Raw genomic sequence first — 22,485 nt, 5'->3', positions numbered from 1 at the left:
AGAAGAATAGTAAATTCAGCACATGTGCTTGCATAGTATTGCTTTTCACTGGAAATAGGTATTGCTAAGAATATTCAAGTCTTTAAAAAAGTGATGTGGTGACAAGTTAACAGTCTGATGAATGCTTTGATGAAGGTCACAAAGCAAATCCTCTTTAATTTTTGAATATGAACATGCTCTATTTTCTTAAAAAGGGCATTCAAGAATTTTATTGAAAATGGACTTTGGTTTTGTATTACATGCATTCCATTATCAATGTCTAAAAATATTGTTATTTATCTTTTTAAGAAGTACACATAACTAAGGAAACACATGTATGATCTTTATTAAACTCTATTTAGGATTGGGATTAAAAAGTGTATAAAATTTAAATATGTACAGAATTTTGAAAGACTAGATTTTCAGGTCATAACAAATATTTTAAACTAAACACACAATAGTCTTATGTTTTAATTTAGTTTCCTTTTATTTCAAGCATGTATATTCAAGCATGTTGTACGTTTTTTTAATACAATCATTCTAATGGTGATGTAGAATGAAAATATTACTTCTGTAGGAATTTTTTTTAGAATCTACTATTTTGGCAAAGTTCTCTTTTTTTTGTCTGGGGACCCCTCCTTCCCAGTTGGTCAGCCTGTTGTCCTCCCCAAGCATTTCCCCTTAACCTACAGTGAAAGTATAATTCCGTATGAAGTGTGGACAAGCACAGATTTATTTGAGGAAGCTGCTGTGCAATAAACGTTTTGAAGTTCAATTTTTGTCTTTTAATGTATCGGTTTGATTATGTCTGTGACTTTGGAAAAAAAAAAAAAAAAGGTGCTCTGTTAACAAGTAAAAAGTATTTGGGAAGATGTAAGGTCACTTGAATTTATGCTTTTGTTTGTCTCCTAATTTCCAGTCCCACAACTGTGCTCTGTTAAAGCATCTATTGACTTCAGTGGTGCCAGTATTTCAAGGCCAGGGGTTTTTATAAGTGCAACTCAGTACAGGTCAAGGTAGCAACATTCAGCACTCAGACCATAGTTAACTAGTCTGTTGATAGTCTTGCAAGAAAGAATAATTTCCTTTCTTATGTGGCTACATGGTCTCTCCAGGGCTAGCAGGAGTAGAGTACATCTGTGTGTGTCTCTGAATACAGAAACTGAGCAAATCCCCACAGCAAGAATTTACTGTTTTATATTGAGCAGTCACCTTTTTAGATCAAGAAAGAAGAAGAGAAGGAAATACTTTTCTGTATAACAAGATGCAGATATTGCTAGTGTTTGATTATGAATTCTGAAACCTGTGATCATTCGGTCACCTACTATTTGAAGGAGCATCAGAAAAATAAATACCTTTAGTTCAGAAGTCAATCCAAAATTTGGAATAAAAATGTCCTTTTGTTGAGGGTTTGTCTTACTAAAGCAAATATAAAAATGCCTGGTGTCTGGGGAAAAAATTCAACACGAAATGCTGTGTTAGAACAACAGATACTTTTGATAAAAGCAAACGAAAAGGAGGGCTAGATTCATAGTCTTTCTAAATAAAATGCTTTACAACTGTAACAGTCAGCTATAGTATAAGAGGCCTCAGTTCAATTCTTTCATGAATTCTTTCATACAGAAATTTGAATTTCTCAGTAGTCATAGTGGGGATCCTCAATATCTACTTTTAAGGCTGTTCTACTTAATAGGAGAAACTAAGCAGCTGTAGCAGGATCATCATTCTAATTTCCAGGAAAAATGGTCAATCATTCAGGTTCATCTTGTATTTAAATATTTTGTAAGAAGTAGTCAGAGCACTAAGATCAGATGTATAAAGTACATACCACCATTATGAGGCCAGAGGCCTATGTTTAACATGTACATTTAGAGGAGAGCTGGACTTGGATGTATGTAGGATATGGTGATGGTACTTAAATGGAATTTTCAGTTCTTGTTCAAATACATGTTTTAAAAGTTTATAGAGTGGAATTATAGAAGAAATCTTAGGAGTTAATCTCCTTTGCTCAAATTCTCTATATACATCCGTGATAAGCATATTGTTCTGAGTAGCAGCAATGTGGGTTGAAATCATTTCAGGTAACAAGGCTTCTATTTTTCGTAAGTTGTCAGTAGCTGCTTTGCAGGAATCCACTCTGTTGTCTTCTTTCAGTTTGTCTTTGTTGAGGACAGAAGAAAAGCAATGAATTCTGGACCGTGCAGTAAGAAAGGCCTTCTTCCCCATTCGTCAGTTCTGCTCTGTATTGTGGCACTTCTCTTTTATTTTATGTAGTCATAACAAAAGAAAATTCAGTAATATATGGAAAAAGTAGTATTGCAAAGGTAAATGGCAGATTTCCAGAAAGGTTTATATAACATCTTTTTCATTTCCTGATCAGAAAGCAAACTGAGGGGACACAGTAGATTAGAGAGAGGAAGAGAGCACAAAATTGCTGTGAAATGTTGTTGGTAAGTAAGAGCTAGTATCAGTAGAGATTAATCTACAAAAACAACAGAATTATCTAGTTTATATGAGCTGAAAAACTGTCCCTTAGTTTTGTAAAAGAAAAGAAAAAGAAATAATAATAAATGACAATATAATCATGCAATCAAGCCAAAATTAATATGTATTTATGTATTTTAAAAATCTCCAGCATAACACTTCAGCAATGTAGAGGTATTAGTTATTTAATGTTGTTTTGCCTATGGATAGAGAGAAAGTTCATAGAGAAGACTCAAAAAAATAAATTGTAGCTAGTTCTCAGAGAACTAAAATCAGTGGGCACAATTTTTATTTCATTTTCAGCTAGGTCATTTTGTTATCTTTAAAGTATTTTGCTGTAGAAATTTGGTGAGTCTCCTGTGACCTTTATTAAAATTTAATAAAGGTTTTATTGGAAATATTTCATTTATAGCTATACTTATTTTAGTATTTGAGTAACACTTTTATGAATCCAAATGTACATCTGTATAGTTCCTGCTCTTTTGTGGAAGGCGAATGACTTTGTTTATGAAGTTGTTTTCTTGAGCAATCAATTGATTCTTCTGGGCAAAGAGTGAATTGAGAGCAGCCATGCAGAGGACTTGGGGGAATTAGTGGATGGAAAACTGACTATGAGCCAGCAATGTGTGCTCACAGCCCAGAAAGCCAACCATATCCTGGGCTGCACCAACAAGAGTGTGGCCAGCAGGATGAGGGAGGTGATTCTCCCCCTCTACTCCACTCTTGTGAGACCCCACCTGGAGTACTGTGTCCAACTCTGAGGACCCCAACATAAGAAGGACATGGTCCTGCTTGAGCGAATCCAGGGAAGGGCCACAAAGATGATCAGGGGGCTGCAGCACCTCCCTTATGAGGAAAGGTTGAGAGAGTTGGGATTTTTCAGTCTAGAGAAGAGAAGGCTTCTAGAGAAGAGGAGGACCTTATAACAGCCTTCCTGTACTTAAAGGGGGCCTAGAGGGTAGATGGGGAGGGACTCTTTATTAGGAAGTGTAGTGACTTGATGACAGGTAATAGTGTTAAACTGAAAGAGCGTAGATTTAGATTAGGTGTAAGGAAGAAATTTACTGTGAGGGTGGTGAGGCACTGGAACAGGTTGCCTGAAGAAGCTGTGGCTGCCCCCTCCCTGGAAGTGTTCAAGGCCAGGTTGGACGGGGCTTTGGACAACCTGGTCTAGTGGAAGGTGTCCCTGTCCATGACAGGGGGGTTGGAACTAGATGATCTTTAAGGTCCTTTCCATCTCAAACCATTCTATGATTCTATGATTCTATGATTGCTGTCAGTCAAAAAATAACAATAAAAATTCATTTTTGACCTGATTTTTCATTAGATTTCAGGGAAATCCACAGAGATCATAGCTTGATTTTATTTTCCAGAACAATAAGTGAACTTCATGGCTACCTACATCCCTCATGGTATACATCCTTAGAGTTCTTTTCTCCTGCTACATGTATTCCCAGTTAACATTAACTGGAATTATATGTATGCATCAAAGGACACCAGATCCTTTAATATGGATTTAGATATAACTATTTTGGAAAGAAAAAAAGCTATCTTTCTTTGAAATTGAGAAATCTGTAATACTTTTCATAAGTTGAAAATTTTGCAAATCCTCTTTATTTAAAAAAAAAAAAAAAAAATTGGGAACTGGGCTTAGTGCTTAGTCCTAAAACGTTTAAAACATTTCAAGAAAATTAAGTAAATGAGTTTTGTTTTAAATCTTTTGAGGATCAATAGAAAATATTCCATGAACAGAAAGTGCAATGAAAGTTGCTGTGTACATTGTTCCTTGATTAGCAAGAATGATAAACCATTAGAACTGAAACAACTAAAACCCTTCCTATGTAAATGCCCAGTAGGTAAAAGAGTGTTAATCCTAGAGCAGGTAAGGGATAGCCTTACACTGTAATGTAATTTCTTCTCTAGTGAGAAGAACTTTAGGAATTACAGTGAGGATATTTTGCTTTCCAACAATAGATATTACCAAAAAAATGCCCATTTGTAGAAAGAAGCTGCTGTTCACATCAACTCCAAATATCTTCAAATCTTGCATTAGCAGGTTGCGACAGGGATAGAAGAGACAAAGTGGACTAAATAGTGTTTCATCTGGCCTTATCTTCTGCATACATTTCAAATTAAAGTAATAGGTAAAAGTGTTCTAAACTAACCATTCCAGAATACTGCAGACCCCTGCTGTCACTATACGAAGAGTCTTCATAATGACATTAGGAAATGAAGATCACTTAGGATCATTCCCTTTATCCCAGAAGAAATTTGAAGGAGGAAGGAGCAACAGAAGAGAGTGTCAAGTCACACGTATACTATTTATTCAGAATAGAAGTTATTTCTCTAGAATAAAAATTGTACATTACCTTAGTATTTTAGAATAAATGGATGAGAATTTCTTCTTAAAAAGATATTTTCACCAGTGTAAATGTTATAAACATGATTGATTTTAGATCAGTATGTTAAGGAAAACAGCCTTTTTTTTTAGGAAAATATATTTAGTTTGCTATCATTTAATCACATATCTTATATTCATGCCACACTGTATATTGTTGTTTTAAAGTAGCTTTATAGAACTTCAGAAATACTTCATAAAAGTTTCAGCCACTGATGACAGCTTATTTTAATCCTAACTATTTCATGATAATTTAAATAATTGAATAAGTATTTTTTTAGTTCTTGAAACTTTGTCTTCCTTTTAGCAATATGTCTTTCTCTTGCCCTCTCCATTTGTGGGTGTTGCGTTTAAGGTGAGACTGAATTTGGTAGGAGATGAATCCCCTTGCATTCTAGCCAATCCTCAGAGATTACAGGGGCTAGGAGTGGCTGGATTTATCTCTTAATAGGTATGCCAGTTGGGGCCGTAACTATAGGCCTGACCCAGCTCAACCAGCCCAATACACTGTAAATCTAGTTGCATTCAAGAGAAGCAGTCAGATTCACGAATAGTACAGTTTATTTTTTATGCGACATCTACAGATTCTTTAAGATTGCCTACGATAAATGGACAAACTGCAGGTTGGCTATATAGCACTACACACAAAACGAAAAACGATTGCAATCACACACACTAAGTTCCCGGGTAATCACTTGGTGTAGCTGAGGGAATCTTACCAAAAGGCGTCCCTTCTGGGAGGGAGGGGGGGAGGGGGGCAAGAGCACAAACCCGTCAATCTGTCCCTCCAATTTGGTGTCAGATTATCGTTCTCCCAAGTTAGGTACAAGCTTGGGGTAGTATTTATCATAGTATGTATGTATGAGTGGGTGGGACTTGTCAAGCCATTATCTCTTGAATAATGACACAACATTGGTGAGAGGGGTGCGGTGTTTCTTGTGGGAGAAGAGTGAGAAACAAGGTGGCAGACTACTGCAAAACAGTCCTTGAGAGGAGATAAGTGAAAGAATGGGACCGCACGGCCTCCACCGCGCTTTGCATTCCTCCTTGGTGCCACAGCAAAGGCAAATCACTGGATCTTCATCCTGTCCTTGTTTGTTCTGGGCACCATGTGTCAAGGAAAAGTGTGTTTTGCAATTTTTTCCCTGTTTTGCTTTTCCCACACTTCCAACAGAGGGTTCTTTCTATGTATGTCTTTATTTTCATGGGAAGGATCTGGGCAGTCTGCTCCTGCAAACCTAAGTTCATGTTTAACCAAGGCAGTGCACATGTTCTCTTTGTAGCCTTCAAAAGCACACAAGTCTTCTGGTGAATAATATAATTTTGCCATTTACTTCAGGATGTTTTTGTGTTAGGCATCGAGAATGTAGGTATGAGTTGGTTGTCCAAGTTGAGTGGTTATACTTAATTTGCATGCTATAGTCAAATTGATGACTTAGATGGGTTTCTTTCTCTTTGTTTCTTTGAGGTTTTTTTGTTGGGTTTTTTTGTTGGTTAGTCGGTTTTGTTTTTATAGTCAGACACATGAATTCACTAAAATTAAAAGAAATGATTGGTCAGTGCCTTAGAAAAATTTCATTCTGATCATAACATAATTGTAAGTATTCTTGAGAGCCACCATGTGGTGTTTCTTGTTATTTCAGAAGGGTTGTAGGTGTTGAACTGGTTGCAGTAACCTGTGATGAGAAATAAAACAGTAAAATGTACAACAGATAACTGTAGAAAAGACCAGAATTAATAATGTAAACTAATCCTTCATGTGCATGTTTCCCCCCCCCCCCAAACTCTGGTAGAATAAATAACATAATTATTTTCACAACCGCCAGCAAGTCTAATCAAAATGTGCTTTGTTGCATTTCTAATATGTACAACAATAGAAAGAATTAATATTCCTGCTATTTGATTGAATTCCTTTTAATCTTAATGAACAAAGGAAACTGCTATCCAAATAGTATGGTTTAGAAATGTTCCTGTTTAATTCAATTGCATTTGTGTGCACTGATGTTTCAAGGTTGGTCTTAACATCTCATTTATTCATTCAGTAGCAGTTTCACTATTTTCTTTAATATACAAGAAAAAAAGTCTGGAAATAATGGGTGTTTGCTCATACAGCATGCTGCTTGAACCTCTCAGCTAAATCAGATTTTTTTTAGTAGGAACTGAATTATGATTAGTAGAGACATGTATGTTTAGGCCACAAATGTCTATAAGTACTGTGTGACTATATCCAAATGTAGCAATTAGAATTAAAATATTTCAGTAAAAATCCTGCTTTATGCAATTAATATTTTAATAGTCATCTTAGCCTTATTTTAATGTCATCTAGCCTTATTACCTTGAATTAGGACATATGGCCCAATTCAGCATCATTCTTTTTGTAAGCTTTTTTTTAACCTCTATACCAAGATGATGTAATATGTTTGAGAACGTAAGCTTACTTTTAATTACTGTATCCTTTTCTGAAGCTTCTCTATTGCATGTTTTCAAGTGCCAAAGTTTCTCCGGAGCTGAAATAATGGATTCACTAGTAAGGAAACTAGAGAACAATTACTATCTTTTGTACTGCTTCTCTATCATAAAGATCTCTAATAAATTCAAAGATAAAAATCAGACTTGCAGAGAAGAAAATGTATTCTTCTAAGTAGCATATTGTTTTTTGTAGGTCCAGATTAAGATCTTTCATGCGATTCGATCTTTAATGCAGCTCTTCAGCGCAGCAACCTTTTTCCCTGTGTTACAGCAGGTGTGAATCATAAATATGCCATTTTTAATTTAGCAGGTCCTGATCCTATCAGTATATCTATACAATTTACTAGCTTTTGACACAAATCTGACCCCTCTTGTAGTAATTCACTGAGATAAATGCATTTTCTAGGCTGGTGTCTGAAGCATGCAGTTTTGGAAGGGACAGCTTGGGTTTTGCTACACACCATCATCAAAATGGAAAGAACTATTCACTCCAGCTTGATGTTTGTAATATAATAAAGAACAATATGTTTCAGTTAGCCACATAGGGGTAGGAGGGAGGAATTAAAAAAAGAAAGCCTGATGACTTTTGGTCAGGCTGCCAAGAAATTCTTGTGTTGTTCAGTTTGCAGCTTTCTGAAATGGACACTAATGGGCATTCGCATTGTCAGATATGCCAACAAGGATTTTCTTTCTGCCAGCAATGGCAGTGATGTTTGGACAGAATTTGAGGTAATTGTAGGCATGTATATAATTATGGAAGTGAGGCATATTTGTCTTATGCCACAGTGGAGCCAAGAAAGTATTTAGCAGGCAGTAAGTGGAAGAAGGTCAGGGAGAGGGTTATCATTCTTGACATTGATGGGTTCTCTCTTGTACTGCATAGCAAAAGCTGAGCTCTGAAGAGCGTGCACTAAGCAATCCTTGTCCTTTTTTGATTGCTTGGACTTGACATTTAACATGTTTTCCCTTTATTACTGACTGTTCACATGCAATCTAGTTTAATTAATTTCAGAGTCTCTGAATATTTAAGTTCTCTAGTTTGTCCCCCGATACCAGAATTTTCTTTATCTCAAGCATTCTTTAGATTTTTGCACCAGTTCTAACTTAAACTAGTTATCTAACTGAACTAAGCTAGTATTATGTAATGATTAGAATGATGGGATTGAGGATTCAGAATAATATTTGACTCTTTCCAACTTTCTCTTTGCTTTTGGAGAGGTAATATTGTTTCTTAATGTCAGGTATATCAAATAAAGTAAATGATGACTGGGTTTTTTTTATAGTGCTTTGTGATATTCTGATTGAATATTGTATATTATAAGTTTTATCATCAGTCCAAAAAAGTAGTATGTGCAAAGTATTAGCAGCTAACAGAAAGAGTTTTTACCAAGTTATTAAAATCTGTTAAAGATAAAATACGTAGTGTAATACTGTATCTAACAGTTGTACAGAAAATGACTTTGAAGATTTTCTTTTGACCATAAGTCTATTTAAATTCTGCGTGCTATTTAACTAATGATCGAAAGAGCTATATTACAAGCACATTATTAATATTGCTATGTAGTCACTGTTATAAAACTGTTTCTGCAGAAAAATCTGCAAAAGTATCTTTATTCACACCTATCTAAAACTACAGGCCTGTAGCTCTCAACACACAGGAATGCTGAGTTCAACCAAAATACAAATTTCTTGAAGACAGGAAATGAACCTCAAATTTATATTCACAGAATTCAGCAAGTATGTTGTTATCTATAAGTAATATAGTCACAATGTCTTTGTTAGGTGCTTGTTTATTTAATAATGGTGAGTTTGGAGCAGTTCTTTGTAAATTTTATTTTCTATTCAAGAGTGAGAAGGCTAAGGAAATGCAGAAGTAAGGCTTGATTCACTTAAGTTATGGCTGAACACTGGATTCTCAAATTAGTGAACAGTCTATATACTATAGTTTGAATTATTACCCTTCAATTAATGCTGCAGCAAAGAGTTTGTGTGGATGCAGATCACAGCTATTTAGTACCTATATTCAGAGAAATTTTCCAGTTATGGATGCATTTGCAGGATACAGAGTGGTTGACCAAAAGAATGATACTAGGAAACTGCAACAAAACCAAAACCATTGAAGTTAATGGTGATATCCTCATGCCCAACTGGAACATTACAGTTTCATATAATGACCACACATGAAGTCCCTAGTGGACACATGAAGTCACCATAACATCATTTGAAAATTGATATTGGTAGAACATCAAAATTTTTAATTTCTGTGGTAGAAATTGCTGAAAATCTTTAAAGTACGTTTAGGTGTTTTCCAAAATTATACATTCCAGTACACAAAGGAACTACCTCAGGGAGATCATGTAGCTAGCTTGCAACTATTACATAATTCATTATGTGCTAATTAGAAAATATTTAGTTTAATAACTCTTGCATCAGTTGTTATGAAGACTGCACTTTATACCTTAGTAGCTGTCACTGGGCATTAGAATGTCTTGCCATTATCACTGTTCATTCCTGAAAAAAGTGAAATGTAGTAAGATTCAAGAGCATAGGACATAGAAAGAACATACCAGATCATGGAACATATTTCCAGGAAAGTAAAAAAATGACTCTGCAATCATATTTTCAGGTGAAATTATAAAAACTATTTCAAATTTGTGTGCTTCATTAGGAAAAATATATTTGCTTCAACTAAACATTGAGATGCAAAAAGTGACTGGAAGTGGAGGAAGTGGGAAACAAAATTCTTATGTATGCATGTAAGATTTGTAAGGCATTTGTAAGATTTATATTTAAGTGATGAAAAATAGATACTTAAAGATTTAGAGCATAAAGTTAATAATAAAATATAGTAGTTACATATTTTTGTTTCAGTAGTAACTTTAATAAATGACTTCATGATTAAGATTATACATTTCAAATTTATTTTTTATTTCAAATAAAGTTTTTAATATTAAAAGGGGAATGACATTCTGTCGTCAGACCATAAACCAACAAATTAATTGTGCTGGTCCTTCTGCTTGCAAATAAAATCTTAAAATCACAGAATTATTGAATCTAATCAGCAGATTCTCAACTGTCTTGTTCATTTGGAGCATTTTAGCTTAGATAGCAGAGATGATATTTAATTTTCAGTTGTACTGACTAACAAACTCCTTAGATAAACACCCAAGGGAAAAAAAGAAAAGTGATACGTACTTGGCAAAAAGCAGAAGCTAGTAGTTCAGATTGCCAAATTTAGGCAAATACATTTGAAAAATTAGTGATCATGGAGAGTCTTTCTAAAACTAATCTTCTGTTTGCTAACATCTGGCTTGAAAATAGTTAAGAACAGACTGTTCTCTCACACCTATGCAAAGATTTAGTTTTGGGTTAAGAGTACTAAATTTCAGATGTCTGAACTTCTTTATAGTCAATAGAGTTATCTAAACATAAGGAACACCCTTGGCCTTAGCTGCTGTTTCAAAAGCCTCTGCCACCTAACCTCAGTAGATCTGCTCATTTATTGTTGAAAAGAGAGAATGTGCATAAAATATATTCCCTCTTTCTCTCTCCATTTCCTTCACAAGGATAAGAAAGAAAAAAAAAAATGAAAAAAGACTGTTTAATATACTAGAATTACCATACTGGTTGAAGACAATAAAATGGCATAGTATTGATAGCAACATGACATAGTAATTGGTACGGTCACAGTATATCATCTTTGTGTTTCAGTCATATCATTTGTATTCTGCAGGGCAGCTCTGAAAACTTCTGTTTTAAACAAAATTTCAGTTTAATGTTGAAATAAATTTTTTGTTAATGTTCTCTTAAAAAACCCAACACTATAGAAAGTATTCATTAGAACAAAGGATATCAATGAAGAGCTATTGTCCACTTATCTATGTTTTTTCAATCTTTGTGTTTACTTTCCTCAGCTGTAGGTCTTGCCGCCTGTCCAGAACCAGTAATTCCTAGCAATGGGATCAAATCGGGAGATAGATATATGGTGAATGATGTTTTGTCATTTCGGTGTGAGCCAGGATACACATTACAGGTATTTCTTTCTTTTTTTTTTTTCTTCAAATTATACACTGTGGAATAATTGCAACAAGATGGCAATGGACCTACCCAAAACCTATTTTAATGATGAATCTGTAGTGCATCCATAGAGGTGAATTAAGTAGAGCCTATGTGAGTACTCCCACATTATAAAGCTATGAATGTATAGCATGTCTGGCTCTCAGTAAATCTGGGCTGGCAAATCTTGTCTCAGATTTAACTTATTATCATGCAGTAAGAACCATCAAAATGGACAAGGAAATAAAATAGTTAAAATGTTTTATCTAGAAAATTATTTTACTACTATGCTTATTGAAATTGCACTGTGTTTTTCCATTTCTGGAAGAGATTCTTCTAGGTGAAATTTTAACCACAGTGGTAGAAATGCATCATGGGATTTCATATTCTGCTCAGAAATTGTAGAATTTAGTTTCTAAAGCAAATCTTATTCACGCTAAATCTACACTTTGCATATATTCCCACCACTGGTATGATACATTGAAAACATGTGAGTTCAGAATCTTTTTGGTGGCAATAGGTACCACTCAAGACAATGTAAAAGCATACCACTGTGTCAGAGAAAGCAAAGGATCATAACTTCTACTCCAGAGAAGGATAAAATCATGGCTCCCTATATGATGTTTGCCAATTCAATGCTCCCTCAGCATATATAGGCTTATTCTTTGGTCTCAGTTTTCCTTACCATTCTCCTAAAATTCTGTCAGGATTCAGACTGAACATCTTAGCTCTATTCTGGCTGTGGGAACACCTGCACTTGAAAAGTCTCTCTAGGTAATCAGCACTATGCTTGCTTTTTCAGTCACGTATTACAGATATAGGGTCAAGCCTTTAACCTAATCAGTGCTCTTTACATTTATAGCATGACTTCAAACAGCCTGTATCAGAAGCATCCCATATCCATAGCAAAAAAGATTCTATCATACAAATATCCTACTATTTAGAAAAGGCTCAAGACTTGTGCACAATAAAGCCTACTCTACCATCCTGAGCACTTGCTGCTCATTTAATGGTTTGAGGATTGCTTACAAACCAGCTGATGGCTCATTTGTAAACTACTTAAGTTTTTCTCTTTCCAGCAAAGAAAAATTAATATTATTTTGAAAATACCTACTGGTTTAAAACCTTTAACTTTTAGACCTAATTAAATTTATCTTTCCTATTTCATCTTTCCCTTGCAGTATCCTTTGTAGGTAGCAGTAATGTCAGTAAGAAAACGAGAGATTTGATATCATATTTTTATTATACAGTCACTTCAAAAGGACTGTCATTAAAGCTTGATTCCCAGATAGATTCTGACTTCCATTTAAAGACTGCTAATGAACCATTAACCTTTTTTTTATGTCAAAGTAACATTAAACTAAGTATATGATTAAATGCCATTTTCTACAGATAAATCTATGTTGCTATAGCCAAGGCAAAGGTATGGGAACTGAAATTTGATCTTCAGTGCTATTAATTTGTTAGAATGGGGTGCTGGCATGCTTTTGACCTAGATGAAGTATCACAGTTCAGTAATTATCACAAGCCAGAGACTGTTCCTGATAGGCAGTTTGCATCATGACACTTTGTTTTGGAGGTGAATTCAAAAGAAAAATGTTGAGGAGATAGATATACAAAAGAATGTGTATTTGGCCTCAAGGCTAGAAAACAAGCCCAAGCACTTCCACTAATACAGATGTAGTTTACACATTCCTGTAGTCCTTTTTTGTATGTATTGAGCTAAATTTATTATTATTAATCCCTGGACTCAGGACATTCTGTTTTAATGCCAAATCTATCTGGAAGTCAGCCTATAATAAACTTAACAATAAATATAACTGTATTTTAACAGTTGTTGGGTTAAATCAAAAGCCTCTTTTGTGCTTCTTTTTTTTTTGCTTATTTGAAAAAAGATTCCTATTTTGAATATTTGTCAAAAAGTGGTGTGGAATTCTTTATGTATTTTTATTCAGTTCCACCCGATGCTGAAAGGATCAGGATCTGATGGTGATGCTGGTAGGGCTGTCATATGATTGCTATCCATATAATTGCCAGTAGGACCTCATTACTATGATCCAGGTCACTGCTTCTGAGCTGTTAAGACTGAAATATATAGAAGCAAACAACTGATTGTTGGGTAAGCTTATAGCAGTGATCTAATAGAAAAAAGTGAAAACTTATCCTACACTAACTGTTTCCTCTGGAGATGGAATAGCATCTAATCCAATTTATTCCATCTAAAAGCCAGCTATCTAATCTGCATCAGCTATTTAGTCTCTCATTGTGACACTAAACAGCCACACACCTCCAGAGGCTGATCCATACTAAGATTTTGTGTTAGGACAGGTACCTTACTCTGAAAGTATTGTCTTTCTTCACTAATTAGAATATCAGAAGGTTAACATGGGTATTTAACTGCTTAGGTTTGGTGGGATGACTCCTACTTGTATTGCCCATCATATTGCACACTCTTCTCTCCTCACTTTGTCCACTATGAAATGTCTGAATTTTGCGTATGAAAAAAGATGATGATTCCATTTTTATGCCATGAATTAGAAATAGATAAACCCTCAAGATACAGCATATTGAATTTTCTGTCTGTACTTAAAATAGTAGTGCTGAAATATTGAGGTGGAGTGATAACAGTAGAATATGAATACTTCAGTTGTAGTTGGAATGAGTACAGGAAAACCTTTTGAAGATACACATTGTTAGTCCCAATGATGTTTTGAACCTATTTTTACTTAGAAAAAAATCAGAAATGTGAGTTCATAAATACAGTATTAGTATAAAACAAATATGTATTTGTGAGGAAGAGATCTTCATGTAAGTAACTGATCTGTCTTAATGATAAACTTTAATACAGTGTGTGGTGGTTTAGTCCCTGCCGGGGTCTGAGACCACGTGGCCGCTGCCCCTCCCCCACAAAGGGAGTGAAATACAAAGCCCTGGGGCTGAGATAAGGAAAGGTTTAATACAACAGTGCAACAGCAACACAACAAACAACAACAACAATAACAATAACAGTAATAACAATGAACAGAGCAAAGTATATACCAATACAGCAGTGAGAGGAACGGCTGCACAAACCCACGCGCTCACCAATTCTTCCCGCTCACCGATTCTTCCCGCGCTTGGGCGCTGGGAGGTGACGTCAGCATGGTATATGAATTACCTGGCTAGAGCTTCCCCCCCACTGCTGGGGAAACTTAACCCTATCCTAGCTAAACCAGGACACACTGTCACAAAACCACATGATGTCTTTTGTCTGTATGCAAGTCTTTTCTATAGTCCTTGAATATGACTAACTGCACTTTTGTTTTTATACTTACAGGGATCCTTTAATGAAATACTTTCTTAAAATTTCATAGCAAATTGTTCCTTAACTGTACTTCTTAGCTCTATTTCCATACATATACAAATTTAATCCTAAATGTGGTATCTGACCTAAATAAAAACTTGTTTCATTATCTTGTTTAAAGTGTAAAACAAAAGACCTTCAATATCCAAATTCAATAGAAAAGAGTTTGAATCTTTTCAAAATATTAATGAGGATTTCTATGCTGTATGGACTCTGCTGTAAGAAAGTGCATATACATGTATGTATAGCATGTTGCTCAGACAGGACAAGTAAAAATGGCTCCTAATTAAAAAGAAATAATAATGAAAATAAGATTCTACAAGGCACAGTATGTTTGCGATTCAACAAGTACAGCTCAGCATAACTTTGCAGATTTTTTTTTTTTTTCACTCTAGCTGTGAATTTACCCTCAGTCTTTAGAGAACATATTCACAGCTAGCAATAACAATCAGGTGTGGATTAGTTTATAATTGAGACTTGCCAGAAAAGTCATAGAGCTCAAACTACTACCTGGAGATGCATAAGAAAGGTAATTGCTAGCTGTAGGATTAAGTGTCTTCCCCCAGGAGGGGACTTTAAAAGACTGAAATCAGAGTGTGCTCTTGTTGGGAAGAGGTTTGAAGCCAGAGGAATAATTTCATTTTATTTTTCAAAAGATCGTTTATAGGCCATTTTACTTTTTTTCCTGACTGTGTAGTTAAATTATGGCTTCCCCCGACTCATATCAGAGACATGCAATCATAGAAGACTAGGAAGAGAGAATAAAATAAAACAGGGAATATTGTTTTAAGTTATTCAAAAACATGAGGTTTTGCAAGTAACTAAGATGATGCAATAAGTGCATGTGCATTTTTTTCTATAAAATAAAAAGGTTGCTTTTAAAAAGTTATTTTACTGAATTATCAATTTGTATTTTTATAAGAAAAAGACTAATTTAATCAGACTCTTTTACTCTTGCCAGTTTATTCAGCTTTCACATTTCAACAGCAGAATGCATAAGCTGAGTTCCTCAGAGAATGGAATTGACAGAAAAAGACTTTTATTTGTGCTACTGTTTTCAGCTTGAACTGTTACCAGTGCAAGCAAAGCTGGGAGAATTTTGCAGCTGGTTCTGGGCAACCGCCCTGAAGTATGTGGAAATATGCTTTGCAGGTTACAGCCATGTCATTTTTCACTTCCAGCTACCCCATGATTCTGCTTGGTTCTTGTGATGCTTCTTAAAAATAGGCAGAGTAAATTAAACATGACAGCTAAGTAAAGAGGTACTTACACTCTTATAGCTGTCTGCCAAGATGTTGCATGTATGCAGTGGGTCATGTTGTGAGCCCATGTGAGAGTTCAAGGCTTGCTGGTAATTGTGGATGACTGTCTTGGCATGGTCCACATCCATACCATCTGTAGCAAGCAGATGTGGAACAAAAAACTCTCTGTGTCTGTACTGCTCACTCCAAGCAATGGTTGATTCACTCCAGCCTGAAAAAGAACTACTATACACATGAGAACCCTGGAATTGAAATAAGGAATGAACTAATTTGACCGTATGAATGTATGTAGTGAGCTGCTTCTGTCTCGTAACCAGCCTTATATTTAGTCAAAAATGTGAAGAGTTTTTCAAGTTATCAAAGTAAGAGTGTTTTAGAACATCTATCCAGTAGAAAAATAAGAACATAGAACCTGAAGTATTTGAAAATAGAGTTTAAAAAAAAATCATAAAAGTAATTATCATGCAGTTGGTTGATACAGGAAAAGACAGGGATAAGATGACCCAGGAGGTCCTCTGTAGCTCTGCCTTCCTGGAAAGTCCCATGATAAGTATCAGTAATCTTATATTTTGCCCTTTCCAAACAGGGCCGTTCTCATATTTCTTGTATGCCAGGAACAGTTCGACGCTGGAACTATCCATCTCCTCTCTGCATTGGTATGGACACTTGTTTTCAGTGTGTTCTGAACATGAGTCAGAAGAAAGTCCTGGCTTTGTCATGCCTATTGTTCCCTCACTTAATTCTGTTTCATTCAAAACTTTCTTGGGTTTCCATTTGTATTTGTGAAATATGGAAAAATAACAATAAATCTTTTCTTTATATATAGTGTGTATGCTGTTTAAAAAAATATTATGAGAGTGGGCAAAGAAGGAAACCCAGATGTTTGCCATTGTTTAGCTTGTCCTGAATATTCTGCTTTGCGTCAGGCTGAATCTTCTTCAGAAGGGAGGGGAAGTTTGCACATTCCTTTTGCAGCATGCTCAGCTTGGAGAACCTTCTCAAGAACAAGGCAGGTCATGCAGGGAGCCTAGGCTTCTCAAAGAAGCAGGTGGTCTGTCTGCAGTGAAGAGCAGCTCTGAAGCCAAGACTTCAAGGGTGGTGGAATGAAAAAGAGTTTTAGGGATCCAGAAAAGACTGCCTTTTTTCATCTGAGAAAGCCATTAAACGATGCTGAGTTAAGCAACAAAGCTAAAAATAATTTCCTTTTTAAGCACACTAAGACCTTACCCAACAGATCTGAGTTTTCCCTGTGTAGATAATCTTCTTCTGCTGTATTGTTTCTTGACAAAGCTTAAGAGAGTCAAGATTCTGGTGTCTTTTGTCATGCTTATTTCAGGAAAAAACAGGAATGCACGAGAGAGAAGCACAGCTCCATCATAATTCTCTGTTACTTTAGCTTTGAAATACATTTTTCAGTGAATACTTTTAACTAATACTCAGTCAGCAAAAGCTGCTCCTTTTAGCTTCATATCTAAAATGAATTTATAAGATAGGGATGATATGGAGCAACATTAATGTGAAATGATTTTAAAGATTCCTTGTCAAGTTGGACCTATTTTGTATTGTCAACTTCTATAGAAGCAGACACTTCTGATTAATATGAAAGCAGTGCAGTTCCTTCAAATCAATTTTAGAAATTGAAAATTTATTTAGAAGAGTGTATTTTGGGGTTTGGATGAGGTTTTTTTGTGCAAATTTTATGTTTCACCTTGTATATGAAATACAGTTCCTATTTGCAGTGTGCTCATAGTTTGTTGGTTTTTTTTTTTTCTTTAATGCATGAAATTTTGCTGTCCTGAAAGCTAAAATACCTCCAAGAAAACAAAAAACCTCTTAAAACATAACCACCCCTCCCCTGCTTCCCACCCTTAAAGTGTTGATTTTTCTAGAAATGCAAACCAAAATCTATTCTTTTCACTAAAGCATGTATTTAAAATTGCAGGCAGTTAGAGATATTTGAGGGGTTTGAGACTGGTTTCTCAACTTTTTAATGGAATTCTTCCTATTTTGATTCAATTTCTTGTGTAGTCTCACCTGTAGACTATTTTCATTTTTTTCGGTACAATTATCACAATGCACAGTGTCTTAGTATCACAATTCTATTACCAGATCATACATCACTGTAATACCTGGCATGAAGATTCATAGGCTTTAAAGTAAAGATTCCTCAAATAATAACTATAAATGACAAGAATTTAATTTGATTTCTTGAAGTTAATCTTCCATCATATTATTGTTCTAGCGAAGGTGTAAACGCAACCACGTCTTTACAAGTTGCTTGACTATTTACAATTTAGCTTTATGTTGTCTTCAATGATGGAAATGGCTTTTCAATCTCCAAACACACAAATTTGCTGAAGAAAAGCATAAAGATAGTAAGCAAAGAATGATTCTGTTATACAGCTAGTCTATCCTCTTTCTGAATTAAAGAAAGAATTGTGATGGTTTTTGTTTGTTTGTTTGTTTTTAAAATCAAGTGTGAGTTTAGCTATATTAACTAGTAGAGCTGCAGCTGCATCATGGATTGGTGTCATAATTCAGTTTAATTCCAAATTTATTCCTCTGATTATAAAGCCTATCTCAGCATAACACCAGAAGTTTTAAACTGTAATTGGCAAGGTCAAACAATGGGTTACCCACTCTGTATGTGCAACTACACATTTGCAGTAAAACACAGTAAACGTATTCCATTAAGTAATCATTTCGCTCTAACCCAAATTCTTTTCTTTTTCTCCTTCATGAGGAATGCTTCGACTTAATACATTTCACTGCTTGGGGGTCATGGGGATAAAATGGAAAATCCATTTTTGATTTAATCATATGACAGATATTAAGAAATAATCTTATTAAAAGATACAATGACTTTCTTTTATTTTTAATAGCTAAATGTGGTGGAACACTGACAAACATGGGTGGTGTGATCCTGAGCCCAGGTTTTCCTGGAAATTACCCTAGTAACTTAGATTGTACATGGAAAATTTTATTGCCTGTTGGATATGGTAAGTAAACTTATGATTGAAGAGCTGTTATTTGTAATCATCAGATTTATATATAAGAATATTCTAGCTTCCATTACGAAATAGATTTTATCCAGTGAATGTATTGTGAACGGCTTACATAATTATGCACTATCTTTTGCTTTAAAAATAGTTGGCAATTTAAAAATATATCTTTGTCAAAGCAGCTTGTTATTTGTAAAACTCAGCCTGTCTCAGAAACTGATTTCAGAGTAAATGAAATCTGCTGCATGAAGATATATCAGATGAAATAGATAATGTAACTTCTAAAGTAATTAGTGGTCTTCCATTTAACGTTCTTTGTCACTTGTCCCCCAAGTGACTTTTTAACAGTATTTCTTATGTTCTGTGAAAATTGACAAAACCTTATTTCTAGCACTATGAATTTGTTTAAAAGTATTCTAAAACTATATTCCGAATTCCAGGTAACAGTTGTCAATTTAGAAACTTTCTAGGTTTGCATTAAAACTGTTGTCATACAGAAAATATTATCACAAATAAATAATAATTAGGTTGAAAAGGTAATCATGGATAATAAGGGATCTATAAATGCATGTATAAAACACAATCTGCTATCATTATCAGAAATAAAAGAGGAATAAGTTTTCTTGCTGTGAAACATTATGCCCCATAGTGTGAATTCAATGCTAGTGCTCAAATAATAAAATTAATTTTAAAAACTTATTATTAAATTCATTATACCCATCTCTGGAAATGGATATATTTTTCATGCTTTACATTTGCATTTTGTAAGAGGGATTTTTGTAGTAAGGTGTACTACTTACATAGAGTGTATTTCAGTAAATTAGTTTGTAGAAATACTGTTCTACAGTTTAGAATAGTACCCTTTATCACTGCATACCTGGAAAGACTTGATGCCTCGTAATTATGGATAGCCTTAGTAGCCTTATAGCCTTAGGATGACCATATACAGGACATTCTTGGCTAATTTTGGCATTCTACAGATTCATTTGCAGAAAATATGAATGATAAGCGACTGTTCTGGAGTGATGTTATCCTAATTAGGTTACTACAATGCTTCCTTTTAAAAACAGTCCTTCATATTTCTCATACTTGCTCTTTTTCTTTAAGCTTTTCCATGTAGACAATGTTTCATGGATTAATTACACAAGAGTGTCTTGTATCTTATTATTATCCTTCTCACTTCTCAGAAAGTCTTTGGTAGTGGTAATCCTATAAATAGGAAAGATTATGGTTTTGTTCAGCAAGGGATTTAGCAGATTCAGGGTGTTCATACCACTGATCTATCATTGCTTTCAATAATACTAGCAGAGGACATTTTTTACCATAAAGTTGCTACAGGGATCTTTTCCCCAAAGTCCTTGTCAACATAATGACTTTATACCAGGTTTAAAAACTGTGATTGATGCAATGTTTCACAGAGAATTTCCACTGCAAAATCTTGGATACTATTTTAATTGCAAGTATAGACTTGTCTATCTAAGAGCTGTTTGTCTACATTCATTTTGTTGTGTCAGAATAAATATGTGAAATCAATGAAATATAGAAAATATTTTCAAAATTGAATAATGCTCTAGGATTTTTTTGAGAAGGTTTATAATGTGATACTGAATGAGTTAAAGATTAGCACTGTGCACAAAAACTGATCAAGAGGACACTTGAGAACATGTGATGATTCAAATTCCACTGAAATAATTAACCTCACAATGACTTCATCTCTCAGTAAGTATTCCTTTATTCCCATCTATTTATTCAAAATTTGTACCTGAGAGATGTCCAAGATATTTTGACTTAGTGCAAGCACACAGAAGTGCTTAAACAAAGTCCAGCAATAAAATTGTGGGAGCTAAATGTATCCCAAAGTATAGTGCTCTGTTCGTTACATGAAGATATACTGATCATGTAAAAGAAGACACTAGTGAAATACAAACATTTTAAATAGATGGAAAGTACATATCTTCAAGTGAGTTATGGTGATTTTACAATGATTTCAGATAGCTGTTAATTGATTAACATTTGTAACAAACATTAACTCTGTTTGGGATTCTCATTATTTAGAGTCAATTCAAGTGAGAATGAAAATCCTGTTGAGAATGGAGCAGGAAGTAGTATAATTATAGTCTGCCCAGATAATGATTTATTTTCTGTAGCTACCAGTTTTATTCTATACAATTTTATGTAAGAAGTGATTTAGTGTAGAAAACTTTTTCTTTGACATATCCAATTGACAATTATAAGTTGTATAAACTTAGAGTTAAGGCTTGAGTGACACATGCAGTGTCCTCTAATTGAAATTAGCATCTTTGAAAAACCTTTTGGAAAAATATATCTTTATGTTTGTGTTTAAAATGTGGCTATTTTAGGGGGTTTAAATTTTTTAAAGCTACCAGTGAATCTACTTTTTACTTTTAAAATACAAAGCTTTCTATACTGAATATTTACAAATAGCCATATAAATTCCTTCTCAGTAATTAAATAAGAATGATTCAAATTTAAAGGTACTCTGTGGCTCATATCAGGGAATATTTCAGAACAGTAGACTAGTTTTATTTAAATAACTAAACACTAATTTGGGATCTATATACATATGTCAAATTCAATTATCTGCTTGTCACTTTAACAACTTAAGTGTAATACTAAGTGACTGCTCAATTCTTTAGAATTTCTTCACTGCTGATATCCAGTCTCTGGTGGGAATGACTAAATGCTGATACTGAAGTCAAGATGTTTCCAAGTTCCTTGGTGTCCTACCTCATGTTAAATCCTGAGATCATTGTAAAAATAGTGAGTTCACTCAAGTCAGGCTAACTATCCGACATCATAGAAGAGACAGCTGATATTGAGACTTCAGTATATCCTGTATGTGCCTCTCTATTGATAGCACTGGAATAAGTTTTCTTGTTCAGCAGCTGAAATACTTGTTTTCATATGTCTCACTCTGCATAGATCAGAGAAGGTACTGAGGCTAAATAACCCATATTCTTATGAGTGCTCTATAACAACCAGTTTATTTGGTAGCTTATTTAGTTTCTCCTGTAGAAAAAACAATATCCGTTTTATACACGTGACTAGGTATCAAACCACAGAGGCAAAGAAATGAGCTACAGAGCAAGGCTGAGTGACTGACTTAACCTGGTGATTAATCTAAAAGTTACTCTCCATAAATGAAAAATGTCTCTACTGCTAAATAAGAATGTTAAACAGAGAGTTAAGGCATTGAACATTTCACACTACTTTGTTGGCTCATTCAGTAATTCTGTTTTATTCCATTCCAGCTCATTCTTCATAGTCTACCAGAGCAAGGTTAGGTCCAAGCAGTGTGGTCGCAAGTTACTTGGTACTATTTGGCTTTTGAACCAGGGGTTCATCCCTCATCCCTCATTTGATATTATATATACACATAATTTGAAGAGCCTGAATTCCAGGTCCTTAGTCCACATGAAGTGCCAGAACTTAAAAACAGCTCTTCCCATGAGACTGTGCTTATACTTCAAA

General features: G+C 34.6%; 1 protein-coding gene across 1 annotated transcript in view; it reads left to right on the top strand.

Annotated features, from left to right (window-relative positions):
* Positions 1 to 22,485, top strand: part of CSMD1 (CUB and Sushi multiple domains 1) — a 1,283,073-nt gene that overhangs the window by 1,092,885 nt on the left and 167,703 nt on the right. The window contains exons 38-40 of the mRNA XM_074861694.1: positions 11,245 to 11,363; positions 16,578 to 16,647; positions 18,874 to 18,990. Of these exons, the coding sequence (XP_074717795.1) occupies positions 11,245 to 11,363; positions 16,578 to 16,647; positions 18,874 to 18,990 (306 nt within the window). The remainder of the gene's footprint in view (positions 1 to 11,244; positions 11,364 to 16,577; positions 16,648 to 18,873; positions 18,991 to 22,485) is intronic.

This window comes from Strix uralensis, chromosome 3, assembly GCF_047716275.1.
Source record: "Strix uralensis isolate ZFMK-TIS-50842 chromosome 3, bStrUra1, whole genome shotgun sequence".
Lineage (NCBI taxonomy): Eukaryota > Metazoa > Chordata > Aves > Strigiformes > Strigidae > Strix > Strix uralensis.
The sequence above is the reverse complement of the archived record's forward strand: the minus strand, read 5'-3'. Positions and strand labels throughout refer to the sequence as shown.